The following is a 22,614-nucleotide window of genomic DNA, read 5'->3' as shown; positions in this document are numbered from 1 at the left end:
ATGAGAAAACCAAAAGCAAAACACAAAACAAATATCCTGGAATAAAAAAGTAAAAAAATATATTGCAAAAATTGCAGGAAGGTAGTAATAATAGTAATAATAAGGGTATTTAGTTAACATAATTTTGATCAAAATAATGTAGAAGCCATCCCGCCACGTCACGGCAACCCTTGTGGGACAGTCCTAACTCTTGTATTTAAAACCTTTCCACTTGTCAAGTGACGTAAATGTGAACAAGGACAGAGGGATTGAACCACCAGTAATAGTATAGGCCAGACAGGATGGATTTTCCAACTCAGAAACAGGGCGGTCACACCCTTATATGCACAATGAAACAAATGAGAAACTGGGTCTGAGCAGAAAAAGTAAATTAATGTGCATGCAAAATGTAATTGCATATGAACACATGACCTTTACACAGAGAAAACCAAGAGCAAAACACAAAACAAATATCCTGGAATAAAAAAGTAAAAAAATATATTGCAAAAATTGCATGAAGGTAATAATAATAGTAATAATAAGGGTATTTAGTTAACATAATTTTGTTTGTTTTGCTTTTGGTTTTCTCTGTGTAAAGGTCATGTGTTCATATGCAATTACATTTTGCATGCACATTAATTTACTTTTTCTGCTCAGACCCAGTTTCTCATTTGTTTCATTGTGCATATAAGGGTGTGACCGCCCTGTTTCTGAGTTGGAAAATCCATCCTGTCTGGCCTATACTATTACTGGTGGTTCAATCCCTCTGTCCTTGTTCACATTTACGTCACTTGACAAGTGGAAAGGTTTTAAATACAAGAGTTAGGACTGTCCCACAAGGGTTGCCGTGACGTGGCGGGATGGCTTCTACATTATTTTGATCAAAATTATGTTAACTAAATACCCTTATTATTACTATTATTACTACCTTCATGCAATTTTTGCAATATATTTTTTTACTTTTTTATTCCAGGATATTTGTTTTGTGTTTTGCTTTTCGTTTTCTCTGTGTAAAGGTCATGTGTTCATATGCAATTACATTTTGCATGCACATTAATTTACTTTTTCTGCTCAGACCCAGTTTCTCTCTAATGTGGATTATGAGGTAGAGAAAATATTGGATTCTCGTTTGGCTAGACAGAGACTCCAGTACTTGGTTAAATGGAAAGGTTATTGCCAGGAGCATAATTCTAGGGTCTCTGCTTCTGACATTCATGCCGATAGATTGGTTCGTGCTTTTCACCGGGCCCATCCTGATCGGCCTGGTGGCGTGGATGAGGGTTCAGTGACCCCTCCTCCAGGGGGTGTACTGTTGTGAATTCACTTTCTGGCCTACCTCTGGTTACTAGTCAAGGTAGTGGAGCTGGTTATATTGACAGAGGGGTTGCGAGTTATCTTTCCGGGCTCCCTCTGGTGGTTACAGGAGGTAATGAAGCTGATCTAATTAACAGAGGTCTGCCACCTGATAATGAGGAGGACAATTGGACATCTGGAGTTTCTGATTGGACTTAAGACAGCTGACTCCCTTTATCTCTTCTGGTGATTTTTTCCTGCCTCCTGAGGTCTTAGTTTCCAGTTCAGTCCCTGCATGCTCAAGCTAAGTGTTCTTTTGCTATTGTTCATATTTGATTTGGTTTTGTCTATTCAGTTTTGTGTGGTCAGCCAGCCCCTGCTGGGGCTGTGCTGAATTTCCATCCTTATGTTACTGCTTGTGCCAGTTTGTTTTTGTCCCTTATTAGATTGGCCTCTTTTGCTCTGTTTTCAGAATATGCCAGAGTGCTGATATAGTGGGCGAAGTCGAGTGACTTCAGTATTTTTCTATCAGACGTGTTGGACATTTTTTACGTCATTGCAGACAGTGTCTTTCCGTTCCTGTCTAGTTAGTGTGGGCCCCATCGTTTGCTCAGCTTATTTTCCTACCTGCGTTTGTGTTTTCATCTTGTCTCACCGACAATATATGTTTGGGGGCTATCTATTCCTTTGGGGTCTGCTCTGGGGCAGTTTAGATTTCCCCTTTCTTGCTTTAGGCTTATTTAGTTCTCTGGCTGTGTCGAGGCGTCTAGAATCATCGTAGCTACTCTCCACGGCTACTTCTAGTTGTGTGGATAGGATCTGGGGTCTGCAATCTGCTTAGTTACCAACCTCTCTGGTTTTCTGTGGCTTAGCTTGCTCTTGCTTTCCTCCTCGGTGACCCAATCATAACAGGAGGGGGCCCTAGGAAGGGGGGTAATGTTAGGCATCGGGTTCCTGCAGCTGCACAGCGGGAACCCAGAGCCTTGCATCCAGTGGTCTCCCATTCTCCACCAACTGCTCAGGAGCCTGCACAGCAATCTCGGTGTCCCAGACGCTCTGCTCAGACCAGCTCTGTAGGTCTGGCTGTTGCTGCCACCTCTGGGTCAGCAATAGCAGCGCAGGCTGTCCTGCAGCAAGCCACTCCAGAGGCTAAGTCCTCTCGTCGTGCTACTGGGCATACTCCCATTGGAGATCGGGAGTCACATGCTCAGGTCCTTCTCCTGATCTGATTGGTCCATCTCAGAGATCTGGAAGGTCCCGGAAGCACTCGGCTATAAAAGGCCCGCATGGCCGCTCGGCCATGCGCTAGTATAGACTCTTATTTCTACTGTGTGAATGGTGATGGATGTATGGACTGCAAATGACTCATTAAGATTCCCCTCCCTCTGATATTATGATTGCGTTTTGGGATCTAGTTATAGAGTCAGCGCCAGTCAGTGGCAAGTTACTGGCCACTCAGCACATCCTCCACCGTGCTAGCGTCCGACAGTGTGCCCCTCTTGGGTACTGTCGCATTGCGGCTGGGTCAATCGCCGTGCTGCTGTAGCAGCACTAGTTGGCGTCCACGGTAGCGACGTCGCACACATGGTAGGTCTAGACGGACACCGCCTTGGGCTTCGTCCTGCGACCACATACCGTGCGTGCACTTCGCTGAATCCTGTGAGGTCAACAGGCTCGGCATTTATGTTCATGCCTTAGGCGACTCTGTGAATCAACAGAGTGCGCCCAGCGCACATCGGGTGACGCATAACGCGCGTACGCTATACTGCCATATAGCGCGTCCCTCTGATATTACGAGTGCGTTTTGGGATCTAGTTATAGAGTCAGCGCCAGTCAGTGGCAAGTTACTGGCCTCATGGCACATCCTCCACCGTGCTAGCGTCCGACATTGTGCCCCTCTTGGGTACTGTCGCATTGCGGCTGGGTCAGTCGCCGTGCTGCTGTAGCAGCACTAGTTGGCGTCCACGGTAGCGACGTCGCACGCATGGTAGGTCTAGACGGACACTGCCTTGGGCTTCATCCTGCGACCACATACCGTGAGTGCACTTCGCTGAGTCCTGTGAGGTCAACAGGCTCGGCATTTATGTTCATGCCTTAGGCGACTCTGTGAATCAACAGAGTGCGCCCAGCGCACATTGGGTGACGTATAACCCGCGTACGCTATACCGCCATATAGCGCGTCTGCCATTGTCTAGCAGCGGTTTTAACACCTAGCGCACGGTGGACCCCGGGCGGCGAGCGCACTTTCTATTATTTAATATTTAGTGTGTTTCGCCATCCCTAACAGTATCTCACACAATCCTTATTGAAAAAATGGCTAAGTATGGAATGGACAAGGCATCTGTTAGGTGGATGCATAATTGGCTTAGTGATCAATCCCAAAGAGTGGTTGTAAATGGCTGCACATCCAGTTGGAAGAATGTCTCAAGTGGTGTACCGCAGGGCTGTCCTGGGCCCTGTATTGTTCAACATATTTATCAATGATTTAGATGAAGGAATTGAGGGTAAACTGATTAAATTTGCTGATGACACAAAGATAGGAGGGATAGCTAATACTAGAGAAGAAAGAGAGAGGATTCAAAAAGATATAAATAAATTGGAGCAGTGGGCAGCAACTAACAGAATGGTTTTTAACGGAAAAATGCAAAGTACTACATCTGAGCTATAAAAATGAAAAAGCATATATAGAATGGGAGGAATAGGCCTAAGCAACAGCACATGTGACAAAGACTTGGGTATACTAATAGATCACAGACAGAATATGAGTCAACAGTGTGATGCAGCAGCAAAAATGACAAATGCAATTTTAGGATGTATTAACCGAAGCATACAGTCTAGATCACATGAAGTCATTATTGCCCTCTACTCCTCTTTGGTCAGACCTCATCTGGAATATTGTGTCCAGTTTTGGGCGCCACATTTTAAAAAAGACATCAACAAACTGGAGCAAGTTCAGAAAAGAGCGACCAGAATGGTGACCGGTCTGCAAACCCTGTCTTATGAGGAAAGGTTGCAGGATTTGGGAATGTTTAGTTTGCAAAAGAGAAGACTGAGAGGAGACTTAATAGCTGTCTACAAATATCTAAAGGGCTGTCACATTGTAGAAGGATCAACTTTATTCTCATTTGCACAAGGAAAGACTAGAAGCAATGGGATGAAACTGAATGGGAGGAGACACAGATTAGATATTAGAAAAAACTTTTTGACAGTGAGCAATGAGTGGAACAGGCTGCCACGAGAAGTGGTGAGTTCTCCTTCAATAGAAGTCTTCAGAGGCTGGACAGACATCTGTCTGGGATGATTTAGTGAATCCTGCTTTGAGCAGGGGGTTGGACCAGATGGCCCAGGAGGTCCCTTCCAACTCTACGATTCTATGATTGTATTTGGCCAAATTTTATGCTAAGCGTCTCATATATTTTTTCCTAATACTCCAAAGCCGTATTGCTATTCAGGTTTCACATATTCCACATTGACATGCTTTAGCATGATAGAGTGCAACCTTTTCTTGTATATTGTCTTTATTTAACTCTTTATGTACCATTTTATGTTCATTGCTAAACATTGGCCTTGGTATTATCTACCTAGAAATATATCTATAGATATTCGCTTATATTTGTTTTGTGTACATTATATGTGAACATGGTATGTGATGATATGGAATTCAATGGAAAAGAAGAGGTTGGACAAAAAAATGACATCACAATTCTTTTTTTTAATTAAATAATATAGCTATTTAGCATACATATCCGCATGAAAAAACCGTGTGGATTTTTACCTGCATTTTCTGCCAAGAGAGGAAGAATTTGTGCAGAAAATTCCACCGGCAAATCCCCAACGTGCACCCGGCCTTACCATCATCTCCAGGCTCACAGCTATTGGGGAGATACTCTGCAGACGCCCTTACTGTGAGGTTGATATACTGTATAGTTCTGCTTTTTCCCTGATCTATGTGACCGCAGTGTGAGCTCAGTGGCCCAAAGTTATTTAACCCTTTCAATAACGCCCACTTTTAGAACATTTGTAGCTGCTTTAAAGCGTAGTCGCATCAGAGTTCCTCACAGCGTTGTATTTTATTATTGTGAGTTTTTATTTTTGATATTAAACCTGTGAAAAACAGAAAAAAAAATTGCTGAATAAGAAGCCAGCTTCAGCGTTGGTCCGTCATGGAGACATCAGATATACGCCACATATAGCCCCTGCGCCATATCGTCCTCGTCCAGCTCTCCCGGTGCGTTCTCCAGACTACCCAGCGCTGAACCCCGCACACTAGTACAGACGGAAGCAACTCACTGCCCCAAACAAACATGGCGGCGAAAGACAGAGAAGGGCAATCGTCACTTCCGGATCCGACTGCGCTGACCAATCATATTGATGCATCCAGAAGGTGGCAATTTTCAAACTAACGACGTCACCGTGAGCCGATGCTCGAGCGCTGATCTCCGGGGCGCGGATCGTCGCCGTTACCGGCCTGACAAGCTGCCGGGCCGCAGAGGGACAGAGTAGCAGTGGCGCTGGCTGACAGGTGCGTGGCGCAGCTGCCTACTGGTTATATGACCTTCTGTGCCGCCATGTAGCAGACGCTGCTCGGCTCCTGGCCCAGGGACGGTGATACCGCGGCCGGTGCCTCACTGCGCCAGCCGTCAGACGCGCGCACTCAGGCCCTTTCTCCCTGTCACGCCCTGTTATAGGTGACGGCCCCTCACTGCTGCCGGTGTGACCGTCTCCAGAGCCGCTGATCGGCTGCAGCGCTGATGACGTCACCGGGGGAGGAGAACTGCAGTGGGTTTTGTTTGTTGTCCACTACTGGGCCCGCTCCTCATTCCTCAGGTTTGTCCCCCGCGGTGTCATGTGAGCCCTGCGCCCAATCAGTGCTGGCGTCGCTGTCCCCACCGTCAGACGTGGCCGTAATCCGGAGACTGAAGGCTGCAGCAGTATGGGCCTGTGAAGAACACGCATAGCACATGGGTGTCATCCGTGTATTGTATGTGCTTAACCCCCTCACGGCCTTGGACGTATCCAGACGTGTAGGTCAGTGGGTGCTTGCCGCCCTTGGACGTATGTGTCACGGCGATGCTGTGCGCACGCGATTGCCGCCAGCTGATATGGCTCATGGCCAGGAGCGCTGCCCGCACCAATCCAGTCAGGTTAACCCGTTAAATACTGTGACTGCAGCATTTAGAAGGCAGAGGGAGGGGCCCCCTCTGCCCTCCAGTCGGTGATCCCTCCAATTGGGGGGCCCAGTCATAGGCATGATGACATGCGCGTCCCTAGAGCTAGCACGCTTCTATAGTTTATTAAGCGTAGCGATGCTCCTGTATAAGTGATCGAGGTGGAATAAAGAGTGAGGGTACGTGCAGCGCTCTGAGCGCAGGGTATGGTCGCTGCCAGCTATTGAACGCAGGTGACTCCTTTGTGATCGCTGAACCGTGCGGATTCACTGCGTCTAATACATTCTATTGGCTAAATTTCTCTTGCGGAGACTCACATCTCCACATGTGAAATAGACACGCTGCAGTGTGTAGAGACGCTCCGCATGTCTGTCTCCACTTGTGAGCCGTGAGCGTCTGTGCACGCATAGTGGAGACGGGTTTTCTTGAAATCCCATCCACTATGCTGTAACAGCGGGACGGTGCGCAGTATCTAACTTGCAGCGTTTACCCTAAAAGTCCAGTAGTGGGACAAAGTAAAAAAAAAAAAAAAAAACACTGATTAAAAAAAATAAAAATATATTGTACCCATAAATGAATATTTTTTATTAAAGGGAACCTGTCACCCCCTCCAGGCGATTTTAAGTAAAAGAGCCACCTTGTGCAGCACTAATGCTGCATTCTGTCAAGGTGGCTCTTTTATTTAGGGTACCTTCCACCGCAGAAATAATCTTTTTTTAAAATTGGTGAGACATACCTGATATTTGACAGGAGGGCAGGTCTTTCCCCATCTGACCGAGACGCCTCACATCCGTCACTCATGTCTTCCTGCGTTGTTTGCTCCGCCTCTTCATTTTTCTTTGCAAATCCTGGCGCCTGCGCTGTAGTATTTATTCTGGGGCATGCGTAGTGACCGCTGCCTGTCCTCTCATAACTTCCTGTTCTGTCCCCACATGAGGTGAATGGAGGTGTAGTTTATTGGGGCTGGGAGAGATTCCTACCTTCCGTTTCTTCAATGCAGAGCAGACAGGATCATTGTTGCTGTTTTGCTGTTCGTGCGTCCGGAGAGATGATACACACCAGATATTGTCAAGTCCAGACTTGTTTATTGGAGATCTGGACATACAGCGTATGATTGGAATGCAGTAGGTTCTCCAGACGTGCAGATGTAACAACCAAGGTGTGCAGCAAGTTGGAGCAAGGTGATTCAGCAAATTGTGAGTGGTGAAAAAACTGATGCCTTTCACAGCCTGGTAAGCTGTCTCTCCCAGGAGAAAATGAAACTAATAATGGCCACCGGCAGGAAGAGGACTGACCTGACCTGGAAGTGGAAGGCATGTACCAGAATTAACTAGCTGCAGTCTGCCATACAGAAAAAGGACAGCAGGTGGCAGCAGACCAAATGCAAAACTGAACACACAGAATGGTAACATAACACAATCTATATAAGCATATAATCATAACTTTAGATGGAACAGCACACTTCCTGGACTTCCTATCATGCGGCCAGAGATCTCGCCCCGCAGTCGCTTATGATTTATTCACACTGCGGGGCTGGGAATCTTGGGCACGCGCAGTAGTTATCTGCGGCTCTCATGCCCAAGATTCCCAGCCCCGCAGTGTGAATAAATCATAAGCGACTGCGGGGCGGGATCTCTGGCCGCGTGTCCACGCAGGCGCGATAGGAAGGCCAGGAAGTCATGAGAGGACAGGCAGCGGTCACTACGCATGCCCCAGAATACATGCTACAGCGCAGGCGCCAGGATTTGCAAAGAAAAATGAAGAGGCGGAGCAAACAACGCAGGAAGACATGAGTGACGGATGTGAGGCGTCTCGGTCAGATGGGGAAAGACCTGCCCTGACAAATATCAGGTATGTCTGACCAATTTTAAAAAAAGATTATTTCTGCGGTGGAAGGTACCCTAAAACTGCTGTGCACACGCTGCGGATTCATCCGCGCAGATTTTGCAAAATCTGCAGATAAATCCGCAGGTCAAAAGACCTGCGGATTAGCCTGCGGTTTATCATCTCCACAATGGAGGAGATGGCAAACCGCTGCGGAATCCGCAGAAAGAATTGACATGCAATTTTTTTCTGCGGATTTGAAACCGCAGCACAATCCGCACGGAAAATTCTGCACAGCAGTTTTTAATTCCCATAGGGAATAATGGTGCTGTACACAGCAGCAGAAACTGCTGCGTACCCACGCGGCCAAATCCGCTGCGGATCCGCAGCGTGTGCACATATCCTTAATAAAAGAGCCACCTTGACAGAATGCAGCATTAGTGCTGCACAAGGTGGCTCTTTTACTTAAAATCGCCTGGAGGGGGTGGCAGGTTCCCTTTTAAAAAAAAAAAAAAAAAAAAATGTACACCTTTAGTGGAATAGTTTTATGTCAGATTGATCTGGAAGCAGCAATACTAGTTTATCCCTTCAGTGCACATCGTAAAAAAGCAATATTTTTTCATCATACCACCACTGATACTGCTGAAAACGCCACCTTGTTCCGCAAAAAACGAGCCGCCATACAGCGTCATCAGTAAAAAAGTTATATCTCTCAGAATACAGCGATGTAAAAATATTTTTTTCTATAAAATAGTTTTTATTGTGTAAAAGCGCCAAAACCTAAATGAGGTATTGCTGTAATCGTACTGACCCGAAGAATAAAGCTGCCTCATCAATTTTACCATACTGTGAAAGGCATAAAAAAAATTCCTGGTTTTTCATTTTGCCTCCCGAAAATATTAAAAAAAAAAAAGACCTCACATGACTCTGTGGGCCAAAATATGGAAACGTTATAGCTCTCAAAATGTGACTATGCAGTTTTTTTTGCAATAAAAAGCGTATTTTAGTGTGTGACAGCAGACAAACATAAGAACTCGCTATAAATCTGGTATTGCTGTAATCGCACTGTCCCAAAGAATAAAGTCGCCTAATCACTTATATCGCGCGATAAATAAAACCAATTCTTCACCTGCTGCTGTTTTTTCATTCTGCCTCCCAAAAATTGCAGTAAGGCTGGAATCACATGCAAGAAACTCAGACGAGTCTCGCATCTGAAGCCGGCACTCTGTAGCGGAGCGTGCAGCTGCATAGAAATACATGCAGCCACACGCTCCGCTTCCGAGTGCCAGTGGCAGTACCGGATAGTAAGATGCGAGACTCGTCCGAGTTTCTTGCAAGTGAGTATGAGCCCTAAGGCTCGGTGCACATTTATCCTGCGCACTGTGCTGAGCGCTTACACTGGGGTTTCTGTGTAAATCTGACATGCGTGATTCAGACGGAACCTCTGGCTGAAGATTGCCTATAATGAGGCAGAGGGAGGCCCTGTGGACGCCGTGTGGCTGCGTATGATTCAGCAGTGTTCGTCTTTTTAAACATGTATAAAAGAAACAGTTTTGGGCACCTCTGAAAAGAATGAAGTCCAGAGTAACTCTGCTGCCTCATTATAGTGAATGGATCCCTCAGGGGTTTCACTTGTCGCGTAGCTCGGAGATTTAGATGGAAACCCCAAAGTATGTGCTCAGTGTAGAGCGCCAGATAAATGTGAGCTTCCAGTAAAAGCTTCAAATCAGTCCACAAAAAACTCCCATCCCCACTCAGGTCCACCATTTGTTAATAGAAATATAGTGGGCTGGCTTCTATGTTACTGGTAGCACAAAGGCTCTGGAAAAGCTAAGTGGCTCTCCCCCCCCCCCCCCCCCCCCCCCCCAAAAGAAAAAGAAAAGAAATTTTTCTGCCCTCCCAAGTCCAAACGCCCCCTTCCCTTCAGAGCCCCAGTGTTCCTAAACCACATTTAGGCTATGTTCACATGTTGCGTTTTTTTGTTGCAGGTGATACCCGCTCTTTTGGCAGTAATGAAGCTGCTTACAAAAAGCAGGTTTTGCTTTGTTGTTTTGTTATTTTGCTGCGTTTCTGCTGCTCTTTTGTTGTCTCTTATTATATTGCAGGCATCCTTTACCAATTTGAGGTTTGTTAACTCTGACATTTGTCATCTTAGTCTAGATTTGTACAAAATGGAGGAGGAAGATATAAGTGAACGGAAGTTAAAGATTGCCTCCATTTTGGATAGAGTTAAGAGCTTCAAGACCAAGTATGGTAATGAAGATAACTGGACGGATGAACTAACTTTCACCAAATCTTCTGCCGACACGACAGGTAAGTGTCATAATACCGGTATTGGCCACCTGTTGTGTAAGTCGCGCACTGTGCTGCTTTCCTTGTGTGTTTGTGTACAGTTTTGTGTTCTAGTTGGGGAAACCCTTATCCCCTTCAGGACATATGGCGTATTTTTAAGTCCTATATCGTGTCCCCTTTTGCCCCATCTAATATATAAAGCTCAGTGTGGTTGTGTATGTATGTGTGTGTGTGTCCGATTGGCATCTGCACCGTCGTAGTTACAGCCACAACATTTTGCACAGTCACACGTCTGGACCCCGAGAGTGTCCTATGCTATGTTGTGAGGTGAAATTTTAACCCCGCACGTTCCAATTCACCAAACAGTTTTACCCCTATCTACATAATGGGGAAAAAGTGAAAGGAAAAGTGTTGGAGGCAAATTGACAGCTGCCAGATGTGAACAAGGGGGACTTAAAGAATGAGAGCGATGGCTCTAAATTGTATATACCGTACAGTTGCTAAGGTGGTGCCCTGACATGGGATACTCACCACACACGGGGATATGAACACACACAAAATGCGCCACACACTACCACCTGCTTCCACACATATACCACCCTCAGCACACATTTCACCACACATACACCAACCTCGCCACATAAAAGTCGCCACTCAAAACTCGCCACGCTGTCCCAGAGCTGTTTAAAAGATGAAAAATGAGCTGTGATTGGTTGCTATCAGCAACAGTTTTCTTTGTAGACAGTTGTGGTAACTGAGGCCTATTATTCTTACCATTTCTATGGTGTTATCATCCTTCTGTAAAGCTGGAAATAACACAATTTATTACCGTGCCAACACAGACCACCCTCTGACACAGACTGCAGGGGGAGCCCAGTATCACCCAGGATAGTATTAGATACAAGGCTCAGCAGTCAGTATCACACAGGAGAGGATTAGATACACGGCTCAGCAGTCAGTATCACACAGGATAGGATTAGATACACGGCTCAGCAGTCAGTATCACACAGGATAGGATTAGATACACAGCTCAGCAGTCAGTATCACACAGGATAGGATTAGATACACAGCTCAGCAGTCAGTATCACACAGGATAGGATTAGATACACAGCTCAGCAGTCAGTATCACACAGGATAGGATTAGATACACGGCTCAGCAGTCAGTATCACACAGGATAGGATTAGATACACGGCTCAGCAGTCAGTATCACACAGGATAGGATTAGATACACGGCTCAGCAGTCAGTATCACACAGGATAGGATTAGATACACGGCTCATCGGTCAGTATCACACAGGATAGGATTAGATACACAGCTCAACGGTCAGTATCACACAGGATAGGATTAGATACACAGCTCAACGGTCAGTATCACACAGGATAGGATTAGATACACAGCTCAACGGTCAGTATCACACAGGATAGGATTAGATACACAGCTCAGCAGTCAGTATCAAACAGGAGAGGATTAGACACATGGCTCAGCAGGCAGTATCACACAGGATAGGATTAGATGCACGGTGTTTATGTGCAATATGATCATTATAATTTGTTATAACTAACCACAGTTGGTTACTATGCCCAGGCAACGTCGGGCTCTTCAGCAAGTTGAAAATAAAACAATAGAAAGAAAAATACACATTTGGTATCGCTGCGTACAGAATGTCTAATCTATCAAAATATAAAATAAATTAATATGATCGGTAACCAGCGTAGGGAGAAAAAAAAAATCACTACATCAGAATTACGTTTTTTTGGGCCGCTGCAACATTGCAAGTATACGCAGTAAGAGGCGATCAAAAGATTGTAGCTACCTAAAATGGTATCTGTAAAAAATGTCAGCTCAGGGCACAAAAAAAGCCCTCACAAGGTCCCATATCCTGAGAAATGGAATGGGTCTCAGGAAAAATTGCCACAAATGAAGAAAAAAATTTTCATACAGATTTCCAATTTATTTTATTTTTAAAGGGAATCTGTCACCTTTTTTTGGACTATGAGCTGCAGGCATCGACATCAGGGGCTTATCTACAGCATTCTGTAATTCTGTAGATAAGCCCCCGATGTAACCCGAAAGATAAGAAAACAAGAGTTACCGTATATACTCGTGTATAAGCCGAGATTTTCAGCACATTTTTTGGGGCTGAAAGTCCCCCTCTCGGCTTATACACGGGTCATATACCTGGGGGTTGGCGGGGGCGGGGGTGTCACAGATCATACTTGCCTGTCCTGCCGCGGTCTCTGCAGCCTCGCTCGCTTCTCCACTGTCTCCCTTCCTGTCTTCAGCGGTCATGTGGTGCCGCTCATTACCACTCATGAATATGCGCATATTTGAGTGGTAATGAGCGGTACCACGTGACCGCTGAAGACAGGAAGGGAAGGAGACAGTGGAGAAGCGAGCGAGGCTGCAGAGACCGCGGCAGGATGGGTGAGTATAGTGATATTCACCTGTCCCCCGGTCCATCGCTGCTCACCGCTGTCTTTGCTGCATCCTGTGTCAGTGACGTTTAGGCAGAAGGGGGCGCGGTGACGTGATTAGTGCGCGCCGCCCCTCTGCTGGCTGAACAGTCACTGACACAAGAAGCGGCAGACAGCAGCGATGGGCCCAGGAGAGGGGAGTATGGCATTTTTTTTTTTTTTTTTGCAGCATATGGGGGCATATTCTATGGGGCAGCATATGGGGGCATATTCTATGGAGCAGCATATGGGGGCATATTCTATGGAGCAGCATATGGGGGCATATTCTATGGAGCAGCATATGGGGGCATATTCTATGGGGCAGCATATGGGGGCATATTCTATGGGGCAGCATATGGGGGCATAGTCTATGGAGCAGCATATGTGTGCATATTCTATGGAGCAGCATATGGGGGCATATTCTATGGAGCAGCATATGGGGGCATATTCTATGGGGCAGCATATGGGGGCATAGTCTGTGGAGCAGCATATGGGGGCATAGTCTGTGGAGCAGCATATGGGGGCATAGTCTGTGGAGCAGCATATGGGGGCATAGTCTGTGGAGCAGCATATGGGGGCATAGTCTGTGGAGCAGCATATGGGGGCATAGTCTGTGGAGCAGCATATTGGGCCATAGTCTGTGGAGCAGCATATGGGGCCATAGTCTGTGGAGCAGCATATGGGGCCATAGTCTGTGGAGCAGCATATGGGGCCATAGTCTGTGGAGCAGCATATGGGGCCATAGTCTGTGGGGCAGCATATGGGGCCATAGTCTGTGGGGCAGCATATGGGGCCATAGTCTGTGGGGCAGCATATGGGGCCATAGTCTGTGGGGCAGCATATGGGGCCATAGTCTGTGGGGCAGCATATGGGGCCATAGTCTGTGGGGCAGCATATGGGGCCATAGTCTGTGGGGCAGCATATGGGGCCATAGTCTGTGGGGCAGCATATGGGGCCATAGTCTATGGATTCCACCCTCGGCTTATACACGAGTCAATACGTTTTCCCAGTTTTTGTGGCAAAATTAGGGGGGTCGGCTTATACACGAGTATATACGGTAGATTATACTCTCCGGAAGGACAGTCTGGTCTCGGTCCGATGGGTGTTGCGGTCCGGCGCCTCCCATCTTCATACGATGCCGTCCTCTTCTTCCTGTCGTGGCGCAGGCGCTCTGCTCTGCCCTGTTGAGGGCAGAGCAGAGTCCTGTGCAGTGCTCAGGCGCTGGGAAATGTCTGGCGCCTGCGCTTTGCAGTATTCTGCTCTGGCCTCAACAGGGCAGAGCAGTGCGCCTGCGCCACGACAGGAAGGGAAGAAGAGGACGGCATCGTATGAAGATGGGAGGCGCCAGACCGCAACACCCATTGGACCGAGACCGGACCGCCCTTCCGGAGAGTATAATCTAACTTTTTCTTTTCTTATCTTTCAGGTTACGGGGCTTATCTACAGCATTACAGAATGCTGTAGATAAGCCCCTGATGATGCCGGCAGCTCATAGTAAAAAAAAAAAAAGGGTGACAGATTCCGTAACATTTAAGAAACCTATATAGATTTTTTTCATATGGTAAAATCAATGGTGCTGTTCAAAAGAGCAACTCATCCTGCAAAAAGACAAGCCCTCACATGGCCCTATTAAAATAAAAGTTATGGCTCTGGGAAGAAGGGGAGGAAAAAACGGAAATGGAAAATGTCCCAGTGGTGAAGGGTTTAAAGGGTTATTCCCATAATTAAAGGAAACCTGTCATTAGGTTTGTTCTATGTGAGATAAGACCACCACCTTTCGGCCCTTATATACAGGAATCTATAATGCTATATTTCTGCCCCCCAATCCAGCCTGCAAGACAAGAAAAATACTCTTTATAATACTCCCCTACGGGGTGGTCCGGTCCGATGGGCGCCGCTGTCTGGTGTCTGCCTTCTTCTTAGAATGCCGTCCTCCTTCTTGCTTCATGTGGATGATGCACCCTACGTCATCCACAGTTTCCCTGGCGTTGCGCTCCTGTGCAGGCGTGCTTTTCTCACCTTTCGAGGGTGCAGGAGCCAGGAAAGATCAAAGAGTGTAAATGCCTGAGAGGTGGTGATCTTATCTCATATTGGTTAAGCCTGGTAACAGGTTCCCTTTAAAGTATACCTCCACGTTACACATTTTATTTTATTTATGCATATTACAGGTCTTTAAACATCTTGCACATGGGTGAGGGGCCAGGTCCTGACACTCCATGATGGCTCAAAACACTTTTTGAAAGTGCTGATGTCATAAGACAGAAGCGTTCTCCTCCTGCCTGAGCCCGTACACAGAGCCGGAAGTCTCGGCCCGTACACTGCTCTGTGCACATGTGGGAGAGGAGTCCAGAGACTAGAGGACCTGTCACAAGCACTGTCCCCAAAGAGCATTCTGCTTTTTTCTTTTTGAACATCTGCCATTCACATTGAGATGTTACATAGAGATGAGCCTTTTTATTTCTAACCCCAATTCCCAAAAAGTGGAGCCGCCGTGTAAAATGTACCTAACACCATGCAATGATTTGGAAATCTCTGACATCCTTAATGTATTCACAGCAGAATACAGGTCAGAAGATGAACGTCAGACATTTGTCCAATTCATTTGTGAAGATATAACTCCTTGTGTGGCATCTCCTCTTCTTTATACAACAGTCTGTATACATCCGTGAGACCAAGTAACGGAGTTGTGCCCAAATTTTGTGGTTATTTTTTATTTATTTTTTTTTACCATTGCTTTTACGCCACTTTTTTGGCTTAAAATCTTTGCTGAATCAGGGCCAAAGTGATCACCAGGAAATAAATAGTGTTGTCCATTTTGACAATAGTCGGAGAGGCCGTTGGTGCAGGGACTTTAGGCATAGCAGACATTTTGGTACACAGTGGGTTGATTTGGAATTTTCTGTGTTGCTTCTATTAGTTTTTGCTATGATTTGTGCACGTTTTGTTGGAGTGAGCTGTATACTGCTGTTCCGGATGACATGAACAATCGCTGTCCTTTCTCACAGAGCACTCCGGGTTCTTCAATCACCTGTTATCCCCAAAGACTCCAGAAGAATGGCTGTCTTTCCTATTAAAGCTGGAAAGTACCGGCCTGCCGCAGAGTGATAGGATGCTGCTGAATAAGCTCATCGATAGTTACACAAAAGCCGTTGAAATGCTTTCTCCAGAAAAGCACAGCCATAACGAGAGCTATGCGAAGATCTCTGTGCGATTTGCAGAGTTAAAATCGTAAGTATGAGGACTTATTCTTGATGGTAATTGTCATATGTGGCTTTCTACAACGTTGCACTAGATTAATGTGCAAGAGTTTAAATTTTTTTTAAAGTTTCGTAAACAAATTGTGTAAGTTTTTTTCTTATCAGACCTGTAGAGAGACAAGAAGAAACTGCATGCCGGCTGTTACAGCTCCCAATGAGTATCGTGCATGGGTCTCCTTAATCAGAATAGGACCTGTGCACAATACTCATGGGCCTCAATTCAGTCTATTTGCCATTTTGCCTGAGGTGCAGTTCAGTCTCACCAGGGTGTGTGTTGGAATTTGTACCCATTCATCCAAAAGAATATTTGTGAGGTCAGACACTGAGAATGGATGAGAGTTCCTGGTTTGCCATGTCCGTTCTGGTTTATTAATTGGGTTAAGGTCAGAGCTCTATGTGTCCAGTTATGTTCTTCCAAATCAGACTCGCCCAGTCATGGCTTTATGGACTTTTCTCTGTACACCGGGGTACAGTCTTGCTGGAACAGAAAATGACCTTCATCAGAAGGTTTCCACAAAGTTTTGAAGTATATCATTGTCCAAAATGGCTTGGTATGCTAAAACGTCAAGATTACCCTTCACTGCCGGTAAGGAGCCTTGGCCAACCCCATAGCATTATCCCTCCTCCATCAAACTTTACAGTAATGGATGATCTCCTGGCATCCATCAAACTAGCATGTGGAGATATCTAGACTCTTGGCTGTCACTGTTTTTGTAGTAAAGGGAACAGGTCCTCAAAGCTGGGATTATTAAACATAGATCTAGATGCTATTGGGCTTAAATACCACTGTAAATGTTCGTTAAAACTTTTACTTTTAATAAGATGGAAAAATGAAGGTTATTTAACCACCGTGTGTGGCTCTAAATAATCGTATGGGTTGTACTGAGAAGTCTTCTCATTGTTACTGTGTACACTCTGACATCCCTTTCGGCACAGCTCAGCCAGTCCGAGCTTCACATGTCTGATTATAAGTTGGTATAGGTGCAAAGTGATGTCCTACGAGGCAGAGTGAATGTGGTAACACCGAGGTGACTGGTGCTCTGATTTTATAGGGTCCTGCCAGTGGTTTTCATATCCTGGCCAGTGCTGAAAAATGTAGCCTGTTTTATCCCAAATAATTTTTTGTTACTTTTTTTTTTTGACTGGTTCCCTTTTACTTCTGGTGATCTTTATGCTCCTTACTTTATTTTCTATTTTAGAATACTTGACCAAGATGAAGCACGTGATCAATTCCAGCTTGCAAGATTAAACTGCAAGAAGTTTGCTTTTGTGCATGTAGCTTTTGCCCAGTTTGAGTGGTCTAAAGGTAATGGCCTAAATGTATTACTTCTGTCTTATCCTACTCTTCTGCAGTGTGTGCACTCAGATCATTTTATGATTATTTTAGCTCAGCTCTCACTTGCATCATGTTTAATATGATGGACATCATTAGGCTTAACCAGCCACACGTAGTATACAGGGCTGTGGAATCAGTAAGCCAAACCTCCGACTCCTCAATTTCCCTGATTTCCAACTCCACAACACTGGTGACTACTGAGCATGTACATAAAGTGCAGCACAGATTCATCTCACCTCTGACCCCACAGCACTGGTCACTACTGAGCATGGACATAAAGTGCAGCACAGATTCATCTCCGACTCCACAGCACTGGTCACTACTGAGCATGTACATAAAGTGCAGCACAGATTCATCTCCCCTCCGACCCCACGGCACTGGTCACTACTGAGCATGGACATAAAGTGCAGCACAGATTCATCTCCCCTCCGACCCCACGGCACTGGTCACTACTGAGCATGGACATAAAGTGCAGCACAGATTCATCTCACTCCGGACTCCACAGCACTGGTCACTACTGAGCATGTACATAAAGGGCAGCACAGATTCATCTCACCTCTGACTCCACAGCACTGGTCACTACTGAGCATGGACATAAAGTGCAGCACAGATTCACCTCACCCCCGTCCCCACAGCACTGGTCACTACTGAGCATGTACATAAAGGGCAGCACAGATTCATCTCCTCTACGACTCCACAGCACTGGTCACTACTGAGCATGGACATAAAGTGCAGCACAGATTCACCTCACCCCCGTCCCCACAGCACTGGTCACTACTGAGCATGGACATAAAGGGCAGCACAGATTCATTTCACCTCTGACTCCACAGCACTGGTCACTACTGAGCATGTACATAAAGGGCAGCACAGATTCATCTCACCCCTGACTCCACAGCACTGGTCACTACTGAGCATGTACATAAAGGGCAGCACAGATTCATGTCACCTCTGACTCCACAGCACTGGTCACTACTGAGCATGTATATAAAGTGCAGCACAGATTCATCTCATCTACGACTCCACAGCACTGGTTACTACTGAGCATGTACATAAAGTGTGGCACAGATTCATCTCATCTCCGACCCCACAGCATTGGTCACTACTTAGCATGTACATAAAGGGCAGCACAGATTCATCTCACCTCCGACCCCACAGCACTGGTCACTACTGAGCATGGACATAAAGTGCAGCACAGATTCATCTCAGCTGAAAGCCGAGATCCTTAGATCAGGAACAGAACAGACATTTATAGGACCTTTCATATCTTTCCCAAATTCTTATGAAAAGATTTACAGCACATCCTGCATTGTACTACTGTACCAATGTATTATATATTGTTGGAGTTGGTCCATTTTAGATCAAATCCACAAAAATGGACTTCCGACTCCACAGCCCTGGTAGTGCATTTGGTTCTGTCATGGGACTCAGGAGCTGAGCCTGCTCCACTTCTGGCAAATGATTGCGGTGTCACTCTAATAGCTGCAAGTGGAGCAGATCTCTGCCCGTGGCTATTAACCTGTTAAATGCTGCTGTCATTATATGGCTCTCATCGGGGGATGGGGGGGTTGCTGTTCCCACCACTCATGTTATGACTATAGTCCTGTGGAGACCAGCTCCTGGCTGGCGTTCATAGGACACAGCAATTTACAAGTGACTTCTGAGGTTCAAGTCCACTGAGAGGACTAACAAATACAAAAAAAAAATGTTTTAAACAAAAATAGTCACTTTTTACCCCATTTAAATTGAGAATCTTAAAAAACTGAAGAAAAATACACCTAGTATTGCTGCGTCCATAAACGTCCAATCTATCCAAATATAAAATTTAATTGACCTGATTGGTAAATGATGTAAAGTGGGGGAAAAAAAATCAAAATGCAGAATTCTTATTTTTGGGTCGCCACAAATCCTTTTAAAATGAGAAACTATCAAAATGTCGTATCCACCCCAAAGTAGAAGCAAGAAAAATATCTCATTGCCTGACAAAAACAAGCCCTCAACTATGCTCCATCAACTGCAAAATGAAAATGGTGACACAAGCCCTTTGTTTTATTATTTTAAACAAATTTAAGAATTTTGTTTTCACCACTTATCAAAAGCTATGCAAGTTTTGGTATCGCCGTAATTGTACTAACCTAGAGAATCTTATTTCCAGGTCATTTTTCCCCTTGTTCATGACATCACACAAAAGAGAGTAGGATTTGCCCCTATTACTGGACAGGAAGCCAAGAGCACAAAGCAAAAAGGCAGCTCCCACTTCTCCGATATGGTTTCCTGTCCTTTGGATGTAGGAGCCTTGAGTACATGACTGGAGCAGCCGTGAATCATGGAACACCATGGCGTTTTCTATAGCAATCTCTAGTAAGAATGGCAATGAGTACAGGGCCCAGTGGGGCCCTGAAATGCTGACATCAGTCTGGGAGAATCTACATTTCAAGATTTAGTACCTACTTATGTTTGATGTTTGGCCTAGGGCCTTGTGGTCCGGTCGCCTGGCCGTGGGCCTTGCAGCCTAGCGTTTCTTGTTTGTGCTGTGGCTTAGTTGGTTAAAGAGTCTATCTTGTCTAGCCTCGGGTCTGGCCTCACGGCTTGTGCCTTGAGCCTCGGGTCTGGCCTCACGGCTTGTGCCTTGAGCCTCGGGTCTGGCCTCACGGCTTGTGCCTTGAGCCTCGGGTCTGGCCTCACGGCTTGTGCCTTGAGCCTCGGGTCTGGCCTCACGGCTTGTGCCTTGAGCCTCGGGTCTGGCCTCACGGCTTGTGCCTTGAGCCTCGGGTCTGGCCTCACGGCTTGTGCCTTGAGCCTCGGGTCTGAGGCCTGCCGATTTGTATGGGGTCTCGTGTGCCATGTCACCTGATGTCTCGTGTTTGGCCTATCACTTCAATTCTGACCTTATGTCATACCACCACAGGTTTTGTGTTTGGCCTTATTTGGAAAAAGTTATGTGGCACTCACCATTGCATGCATTGTGCTAGTCCTTTTATTCCATCTTCTGGTTACTGAACATAAAAAGTGACGTGCAGGTTAGGCTAGTTACACACTTGCGTTGAGAAGGGCTACGGATGGCTGACTACTTCCTCCTTTCTTCCTCCCTGAATCTCCGCCTACTTCTGTATGCATCCTGCGTTTCCCTACGTACCTATCTTTAACATTGGGTACGCAGGGACATGCGTTGTATGCGGATGAGTCCGCATGCGGCGATTTGACGTGTGCGGCGACTGCACAGAAACGCAAAGTTCTGCATGTCCGTGCGATCGCCGCATGCGGATGCATCTGAATACAAAGCGTGTCCCTGCGTACCCAATGTTAACCCCTTAATTACCAGAGATTTCTTCGGTTTTCGCTCCTTCTTCCCAGAGCCAAAACTTTAATATTTTTCCATCAGTATGGCCATGTGAAGGCTTATTTTTTGTGGGACGAATTATACATTTGAACAACACCATTGGTTTTACCATGCAGTGTACTCAAAAACGGTAAAAAAAATTCCAAGTGCAGTGAAATTGCAAAAAAAAGTGCAATCCCACACTTGTTTTTTGTTTGGCTTTTTTGCTAGGTTCACTAAATGCTAAAACTGACCTGCCGTTATGATTCTCCAGGTCATTACGAGTTCATAGATAAAAGAGAACATAGACATGTTTGGTGTCTAAGTGGTGAAAGAAAATCCAAAGTTTGCTAAAAAAAAAAAAAATTGCGCAATTTTCCAAGACCCGTAGCGTCTCTATTTTTATTCGGACTCCCATGACAGCACCACGAGAGAGGGGATCCGCCCTTTAGGAACAGGAAACCTACAGATACAAAAGGCGGCAAGATGGCGGCGCCCATCGTAAACGCCGATAAGCGTCGGCTCTCCGGCCGGGTGCGGCGCCAGCTGGAGAAGGGAGCCCTATTAAGGGGGGAGGGGCGCGGCAGGAATACTGCTGTCCGGAGGAGAGGTATATAGGCAGGACCCTGGCAGGGTGCCTTGCCTTGGCCACATTATTGTGAGCAATAATGGAAAGCGAGCGGCAGCAGCGGCAACGGCGGCAGCAGAGACAAGCATCACTACCTCCCCTGAATGACCTTCGGCAGGGCAGGCAGAAAAAGAAAGAGTCCCGTGACAGTAAGGAACATGCGGGACGAAGTGACCAGTCCACTCATAAAAGCTCCTCTAGGCAGACAGGAGCGTCGGCTGAGAAGAATCCCCCTCATTCTCCGGTACTTGATTGTGGCACTGGTAAGTGATCTTCGTGAAAGTTCACTCAGTGACGGGCCCCCCCTTCTGTGTTTTATTTTAGGGGAAGAAGGCTACAAGTAAATCTAAACACAGGGAATGCGCACTCTGCGCATGCCCATTACCAGACTCATGCCCCAAGAAATTGTGCCCCCCCCCCCTGTATTCAGCAGACAGTGGCGGAAGAGTCGCCCGCGGTAGCGGCGAGTTTAAGGGACATAGGGCAGAAATGAAAGAGACCCTAAAATCCTTGTCCCAGCCGGAAAGTCTAAGGGGCGGGGTCCCGGTGGAGTCCGATTCCTCGGCAGAATGGAGGAGAAGTAGAGACTCCCAGGCGTCATCTCCCTCGTCCTCCTCAGGAGAAGAGGACTCTGGGCAGTTTTGTTTGCCACTTGACCGGGTAGATAAGCTGGTCAAAGCAGTCAGAGGGACAATGCAAGTGGAGGAGCCTAAGCCCCAGTTATCCATGCAGGATGTCATGTTCGGGGGGCTGGAGCAGAGGAAGCGTAGAGTCTTCCCATTAAATCAGAAAATCCAGGATCTGATCCACAGAGAGTGGAAAAAACCGGATAGAAGAGGGTCGCTACCACCAGCCCTCAAACGCAGATATCCCTTCGACGATCCGGCAGTGAGTACTTGGGACAAAGCCCCCAAATTAGATGCAGCTATTGTGAAGGCATCGAAAAAATCCTCGCTACCCTTTGAGGACATGGGATCCCTTAAAGATCCCCTAGACAGGAAGGCAGATACCTTCCTTAAGAATGCCTGGGATATGGCGTCCTTAAGACCAGCAGTGGCATCAACATG

At 46.4% G+C, this 22,614-nt stretch overlaps 1 protein-coding gene and 1 long non-coding RNA gene across 3 annotated transcripts in view; one reads left to right on the top strand and one right to left on the bottom strand.

Moving 5' to 3' along the window:
• The window catches only part of LOC141100917 (uncharacterized), a 46,952-nt gene that overhangs the window by 18,986 nt on the left and 5,352 nt on the right, over positions 1–22,614 (bottom strand). The window lies entirely within an intron of this gene.
• TTK (TTK protein kinase) overlaps positions 5,613–22,614 on the top strand; it is a 75,433-nt gene continuing 58,431 nt past the window's right edge. Inside the window, exons 1-4 of one of the 2 annotated variants that reach the window (XM_073589687.1) lie at positions 5,613–5,794; positions 10,425–10,577; positions 16,016–16,238; positions 17,467–17,573. In XM_073589687.1, coding sequence (XP_073445788.1) covers positions 10,436–10,577; positions 16,016–16,238; positions 17,467–17,573 — 472 coding nt within the window. In that variant the 5' untranslated portion in view covers positions 5,613–5,794; positions 10,425–10,435. Of the gene's footprint in view, positions 5,795–10,419; positions 10,578–16,015; positions 16,239–17,466; positions 17,574–22,614 lie in introns of both variants that reach the window. The other variant, XM_073589686.1, reaches the window with a different exon arrangement.

This window comes from Dendrobates tinctorius, unplaced genomic scaffold, assembly GCF_039654945.1.
Source record: "Dendrobates tinctorius isolate UK_male_01 unplaced genomic scaffold, ASM3965494v1 ptg000111l, whole genome shotgun sequence".
NCBI lineage: Eukaryota > Metazoa > Chordata > Amphibia > Anura > Dendrobatidae > Dendrobates > Dendrobates tinctorius.
Note: the sequence above shows the minus strand (reverse complement) of the source record. Positions and strands in the feature narration are given on the sequence as shown.